The 7,559-nt window shown below is 42.3% G+C and overlaps 1 protein-coding gene across 2 annotated transcripts in view; it reads right to left on the bottom strand.

Moving 5' to 3' along the window:
- Nucleotides 1–230: 230 nt before the first annotated feature.
- BAIAP2L2 (BAR/IMD domain containing adaptor protein 2 like 2) overlaps nucleotides 231–7,559 on the bottom strand; it is a 92,670-nt gene continuing 85,341 nt past the window's right edge. Inside the window, exons 11-14 of one of the 2 annotated variants that reach the window (XM_040407411.1) lie at nucleotides 5,171–5,221; nucleotides 4,874–5,030; nucleotides 3,031–3,068; nucleotides 231–641 (exon numbers count right to left, since the gene is read on the bottom strand). In XM_040407411.1, the coding sequence (XP_040263345.1) occupies nucleotides 566–641; nucleotides 3,031–3,068; nucleotides 4,874–5,030; nucleotides 5,171–5,221 (322 nt within the window). In that variant the 3' untranslated portion in view covers nucleotides 231–565. The remainder of the gene's footprint in view (nucleotides 642–3,030; nucleotides 3,069–4,873; nucleotides 5,031–5,170; nucleotides 5,222–7,559) is intronic. The other variant, XM_040407412.1, reaches the window with a different exon arrangement.

The following is a 7,559-nucleotide window of genomic DNA, read 5'->3' as shown; positions in this document are numbered from 1 at the left end:
CCTTCGTCTCTCTCCTGGTCTTCTACCACAGCCACTGGCAGCAGTAATAAAATATTTTAACATATAGTATGCTTTGGAAAATGTGACCCCCTATGTGCTCACATTATTGAACGCAATTATGGGTTTATTTCAAGTATGAAAACAGCAGCAATAAAATTCTGGGTATTAGGGACAGAATTCAGAAGTCGCACAAAGGTTTTTCATGTTCTAATCTAGTTTATTTACACTGTTTGACATGATCACTTCCCAATATATATTTACAAAGTTTATAAGTCACCAAATCTATGTAATTTCTGCAAACACCACAAAATGGATATTTTTACAGAGGTAAAAAGATGACATCATTCACAAGAAAAATTCATGTTAAACTCTGTATACAATCACTGGAGCAAAATGTCCAGAATGTGCAAGATCTGTTTCCAACCAATATAATACTATAGTCGGCCTATATTTCAGTGACAGCAGAATCCCGATGCCCACGACTGATTACAAGGAGCTTCGTTCATTGCTGTACCCCCTGGAGTCCGATAAAGGGTGGCATGATTCACTGTCTCTTGATCTTGTCTCACCGAATAAGAGGAGCAGATCGATCATTGGTTACAGTAGGGCGAAGCTTCACCGTTGCAAATGGATTTGTTCCCCTGGTAGAAATGAAAAAGAGTTCAAATATTTCCAGAGGACAAGTTTGGGATGTTCAGTCTGCATTATTTTCGTTCCGTTTTGGAAAGTAGAGAATATTACAAAAGCACCTGTATGTACTTTGCTACATAAGCCTTATGAGCTACTTCTTTAGGACATCTCCTGTGCTGCATCTGTACTTTGGGATGTTCTACCTCAGACTACCAGACTTAGGGCTCATTCACATGACCATATCTGTTTTGGTGGACCGAAAATTGCAGATCTGCAAAACACGGATACCGGCCATGTGCCTTCCGTATTTTGTGGAACGGAACATCCTTCTTCATGACAGAAATGCCTATTCTTGTCCACAAATACGGACAAGATTAGGACATGCTCTATCTTTTTTGCAGGGTCACAGAACGGACATACGGTGTGCTGTCTGCATCTTTTGTTGCCCCATTGAAATGAATGGGTCTGCATCCTATCCGCACAGACAGAAAAATATGGTCATGTGAATGGACCCTAAAGATGGTCATACACGTTAGATAAATGTATATATTGGCAAGCGAATTTATTATATACAAGGTGCTCCTCAGCAGCTTATACCCCTTTGCGCAATGCTGAAGTAAATTGTGCTTTTCAAGTAGAATAAAGTTACTCTTTCCAGCATACCACCCCTTCATTTGTGTCAAGCGTGCCTGACTGCCAATCCTAGACTGCTTCCGCGCTGGTCAACCCTTAAAGGGGTTGTCTAGGCTTTTACTATTAATGACCTATTCTCAGGATAGGTCATCAATATCAGATTGATGGGGGTCTGACACCCGGCACCCCCTCCGATCAGCTGTATGAGTTGATGGCGTGCGCAGGTGCTGTCTCCCTTCTCTCTTTCTATCCTGTTGGTCTTTGTCATAGACAGCAGCAGCAGACAGGGAGAGAGACAGCACATGCGCACTGCGCGCGACGTCTCCTCATTCAGCTGATCGTCAGGGGTGCCAGGTGTCAGACCCCCACCGATCTGATATTGAGGACCTATCCTAAGGATAGGTCATCCATAGTAAAAGCCTGGACAACCCCTTTAAGGCCACTGTGGCTGGCTCTGTTGTGAGGGTACAGTGGTCAGCTCTGTTATAGGGACACAGAGGCTAGACCTCCTCTGGGGGAAAATTGGAGGTAGCATTGGCCTTGTTATGGGGGAACCATAACTTGGAATGTAAGGCATTCACATTGACAACTGAAATGTTTGCCACTTGTCATTTATCCGTATCCAGACAATGCAAAGAATTCAATAACTCAGGCTAGCATTTACCCCTTAGTTATATATACTTTATTCATAAAACTCCTTGACAGAAGTTAGTGTTAGATGACCACACAGATGCCATCACTACGCATCATGAGATACAGTCACAGCCAATTTACTACATCACATCCACCTGTAAACAGGGGATTAGAAAGAAGACTGCAAGACATGAGGACCCTGTAGCCTTGCTTTACTTCCCATGATTTATAGTGGCCGGACAGGTAAAGACAAGACCAAACAAAGATTATTATTGGTGATTTCTTAATACACATGTGTATTGTATGCTGCAAGATCCTATATAGAGTTATCCCAGTCCTCCATATAGAAAGCAAAAGAAAAAAGGTAGCGGATCTGCGCAAACTAGACAAGCGGTAAAGGTGAAAATCAAAAGTGCAGTCTGTCAGTATATGCTCAACACAACTAACAAAGTCTGTGTGCTGTCTCTTAGACCATGGGTGTTCACACTTCTCTTGTTATGGCGATATACTTCAGTGCTGAATGCAGGTACCGCAATGCTCGTTTCTGCCCATTATTCCAGTGCTGCAGCCTTAAGAAAAGATGCATACATAGTGCTCACTGCGTATAGATAAAAATAGTCGCACTTTATTGTACTTACAACGTTGTCTTAATCAAATCACATAAAATATCACAGTTTCACCTTTACCACTTGTCTAGATTGCGCAGATCCGCTAACTTTTTTCAGGAGACTTCCCCACTCTGGCTGCTTGAGACCCTGCGGTAGCTGAAAGCGTCACATCACTAAGTAGCCCTAGCTTAACCCTCATGGCATCGTTATGTGACACCATTAAAATATTTCTAAAATGAACACACTAGAAAGTACAATGAACACCGGGGGACATGTGAGGGGAAAAAAAGAGTCCAGCAAACCATATGAAATACGTCAATGCTGAATGAAGTTCAGCTAAATCTGTTCCTGAGAAGATGTTCCACTTCTGATATCACAAACCAGACACTTGATACAAGTATATGGCTTTAAAATCTCTTATTACCGGATTGTGTTAATGTTCTCAAAAGAAATAGGGTGAAGACAAACATGCATTAACTTATGACCTCCCATTACTATTGTGACCCATCAGTTTATGTGGACTTACCTAGGAAACAGATCTCCACGACCTCCTCCTCCAGACTTCTGTGATCAAAAACAGCACAGTTAAAGACAGATAGACATATACATAACAAGTAGTGTTGAGCGAACTTGTGTTTTAAGTTCGGCGTCTAAAGTTCGGGTTATCGAAGAATCGCGTTATGGATTCCGCTACCACGGACCATAACTTATGGTTCGTGGTAGCGGAATCCATAATGCGATTCTTCGATAACCCGAACCCGAACTTTAGACGCCGAACTTAAAACACAAGTTCGCTCAACACTAATAACAAGCACATGCAGATGAACATACGTATGGTGAAAACTAAGTGCAAAAATATAGCCACTGCAAAACATTGTCTAGTCAGGCTCTATGGCATGGACTTTACAAGAGGGATGGTTGCATGCATTGATGGGACAACGAAATACGGTATATTTATCACATAACTATGTGTCTTGTGATTGGGGAAGCTCTATGAAACATATTTGGAATTAAAGGCGTTCTCCGGGAATTAAGAAAATGAAAATACTTAAATATTACTTTATTATAAATATATTCCCAAATACTTTTCATTAGTTACAATGTCTCGTTTTGCCTAGGGAGCAAACATCAGGGGAAACAAGATGGCTGCCATCCTGTTAGTGCACACAAAACCTGTCCTAATCATACAGTAGGACAAGTTACTTCACATCACTGAGCTAAAGAGCTGCCAAGCACACAACCTCACCCCACACCCTATAGTGACTTTCTCCCACACTGTAGCCCCCTATATATGCATACATCTACTCCCCCCTTCTAGCACAGTGTGGGAATCTACCATGCAAGGTTGGCAGTGCCAACAACGATCATACGTTTAACAGTCAGAGCTGTCATCCTGTATCCACCAGAAGTGTGGCTCAGGGGTCATGGATGTGAGGATGGAGCTAAAGGGACCCTGCTGGGAAGAGAGACGAGGTTCAGTCTATGCGCCCTCTGAGGTTTTAAAGTGTGGGGAGAAAAAAAATTATTGGTCACATACCAGAGGAGGGGAAACTTACTGACAGTATATGTGCATATCGACCATTTATTACTATTTAATTTGTAGAAACATGCAGTTCTATACTGTGCAGTGTATAATGTACAGTACTACTACTGACCAAAGCCTTCTAACAGGGAGCAAAATCATACATGTTCCTTCGTAAAAGACCACAGGATAGGGGATAACTATCAGATCAGTGGGGGTCCTAGCCTTGGGACCCCCACGGTCACGATAAAAGGAGCCCTGTACCCTGTGCAGCGCCCCTGAAATGCATAGAGCGGCTGGTTGGAAAAGCGCCATGCTACTACATTAGTGTCTATGGGAGCGCCAGAGTACAGCACTTGGCTACCTCCAGCGCTCCCATAGAAATGAATGGAGTGGCAGCGCACATTTGCAACCAGCCATTCCGTCCATTTCAGGGGGGCTCCACAGAGTACGGGGCCCAGCAATAGGACCCCCACTAATAACAAGAATGGGGGCCCCTATACCCTGTGGCCTTACAAGTTCCAGACATTTTTAAGTAGATTGCTGAGATTATTGTGTGCTATGTTCCAATTTATGAATACGTCATATAGCCCAATAGTGGTGATTTTAAGTTGACTTTCTTTCCTTAGACTATATTCCTCAGTCTCTACATTGAGAGAATTATTGTCAGGGAAGATGGCCATTCTCTCCTACTTGATGCAGTTTTGGGTCCATGATCCATATAGTACTGTAGAGTATGTGTCCCACTTCATTGCAAAGTATGGCTAGTGGACGCACTCTAATCATCGTTTATAACAAACATGCTTTGAGTTCATGTTGTGAAGCAGGTGCAGACTGGTGCTCTTACTTTAAAGCTGTTGTTCATAGGAGGTGGTGGAGGAGCTGGATTGGAAGCTTTGGTGATAGGCCTCTGATCTGCGGTACTCTGCTTGTAGTCCGGCTGTGGCATGTCTAAAACATCCAGGAGATCACTGGCACTGTGCGCACTACGCATCCCAGAGGACCTGCATGGACAGATCAATACTGTAATTCTAGAAGTGCATAGCATGTATACAAAACCATACTTCCTGCAGTGTGATAGGATCCAGATCACTCTATAAATAAAAATTCCACCCATCCATAAAAACTATGAATAATGTCTTGCCTGGGATCTGTATCCATAGATTTTACATATGCCTCAGGAAACCAGCCAGTCCTGTGAAGACAAAAGGGAAAAAGAAAAAAGTCTGGTACCGTGTTATCCAGTATATAACTGGTTTATTGCTTTCATTAAGAGAAACTAAATAAGATCTTACAGGTATAATACCTTTTAATGGCAAAAAAAATTTAAGCAATGATGTTAAATAGCAAGCTTTCGAGACAACTCAGGCCTCTTCCTTAGCCATGGTAGCAGGTATTATGAAGAAGAGACCTGACTTGTCCCGAAAGCTTGCTATGTAACATCATTGCTTCTATTTTATTTAGCCATTAAAAGGTATTATGTCTGTAAGATCTTATTTTGTTTCTCTGAATGAAAGCAATAAACCAGACAAAGGGGAGGACAATTAGGCATCATATTTCCTATTACATCTATTATCTATTGCTTCTAGTACTCTTTTCAGGACTATGTCAGAGTGGCGGTAAAGAAAACCTCTTTACTATCTCTAGTTATATCACACTGCGGCATAATCTTCACTTTCAGGGCCGTAGCTATTGGGGAAGCAGGGGTAGCGGCTGCTTTGGGGTCCAAATTCAGAAGGGGCCCAACTATGACGGGAACTAAAAGATTTTATTCCGTTCAACCAATGGCCGGCTTTAAGTAATTCATATAACATTTATTTTAAAGAACAAATTATATGGAAATCCAGACACCAATTATATAATATAAAAAAAATTAATTTCATATAAAACAAGAATAAAAACATATATCTGTAGTGGTATATTAGTATTTGTAACTAATTATAGTCACGATCCCTCTTTTAATTCCAATTGTGGAGCTCACACAATTTTTGGAACCACATTCATATGTTGCGGTATATAAAAGCAGATATTCCTCTATATAATATGTTCATACACAGCATTAGAGATGTCGCAAACATAAAATTTTCCGTTCGCGAACGGCGAACGCGATTTTCTGCAAATGTTCGCGAACGGGCGAACCGCCATAGACTTCAATAGGCAGGCAAATTTTAAAACCCACAGGGACTCTTTCTAGCCACAGTAGTGATGGAAAAGTTGTTTCAAGGGGACTAACACCTGGACTGTGGCATGCCGGAGGGGGATCCATGGCAAAACTCCCATGGAAAATTACATAGTTGATCCAGAGTTGGGTTTTAATCCATAAAAGGCATAAATCACCTAACAATCCAATTTTTTTTTGAACAACGTGGTTTAAAACATCCATTGTGTGTATACGATCAGGTATGATGCTGTATCGATCAGGTAGTGTAAGGGTTACGCCCGCTTCACAGACATTGACAGACCAAACTCCCCTTTTAATGCACCGCAAACAACTGCAAACAGTCCATTTGCCCAACCACAAACTCCCCATTTGCACAAGGTTGGATACCAAGCTAGCCATGTCCCGTTGATGTCATTGAAGGTTTCTTCCTCCACCCAGCCACGTACAACACCAAGGGTCCCTGAAAGGTGAAGATTTTTCGAACGGAGAGATGGTTAAAAAAACGCTGGCTCCCTCCCCTTTGTTTGAATCCACGGTCACTGCGTCTGCGCCGTGCAATTTACTCTCACACCCGATATGAGTGGTATTTTCTGTAGTTCTCTCTTCTCATCAGTTTAATCCCTGTTACATCCCCAATCAGGGGTCCATTTATTAAATTGATTTTTCGAACGGGGAGATGGTTAAAAAAACGCTGGCTCCCTCCCCTTTGTTTGAATCCACGCCACGGTCACTGCGTCTGCGCCGTGCAATTTACTCTCACACACGATATGAGTGGTATTTTCTGTAGTTCTCTCTTCTCATCAGTTTAATCCCTGTTACGTCCCCAATCTGGGGTCCATTTATTAAATAGATTTTTTTGAACGGGGAGATGGTTAAAAAAACGCTGGCTCCCTCCCCTTTGTTTGAATCCACGCCACGGTCACTGCGTCTGCACCGTGCAATTTACTCTCACACCCGATATGAGTGGTATTTTCTGTAGTTCTCTCTTCTCATCAGTTTAATCCCTGTTACGTCCCCAATCTGGGGTCCATTTATTAAATAGATTTTTTTGAACGGGGAGATGGTTAAAAAAACGCTGGCTCCCTCCCCTTTGTTTGAATCCATGCCACGGTCACTGCGTCTGCGATGTGCAATTTACTCTCACATCCGATATGAGTGGTATTTTCTGTAGTACTATTCTCATCAGTTTAATCCCTGTTACGTCCCATATCAGGGATTGCCTTTTGTGAAAAAAAATTTAGGCCAGGTACATTCGACTGCCTTCACAGTGACAGACCAAACTCTGATACACCAAAATGAATAGATTTTAGGAACCGGGAGATGGAAAAAGCAGCTTGGTCGGTCCTCTTACTCCCAAGTTGGGGGCGCTGCG

The sequence above is a fragment of the Bufo bufo genome, chromosome 9 (genome assembly GCF_905171765.1).
Source record: "Bufo bufo chromosome 9, aBufBuf1.1, whole genome shotgun sequence".
NCBI lineage: Eukaryota > Metazoa > Chordata > Amphibia > Anura > Bufonidae > Bufo > Bufo bufo.
Note: the sequence above shows the minus strand (reverse complement) of the source record. Positions and strands in the feature narration are given on the sequence as shown.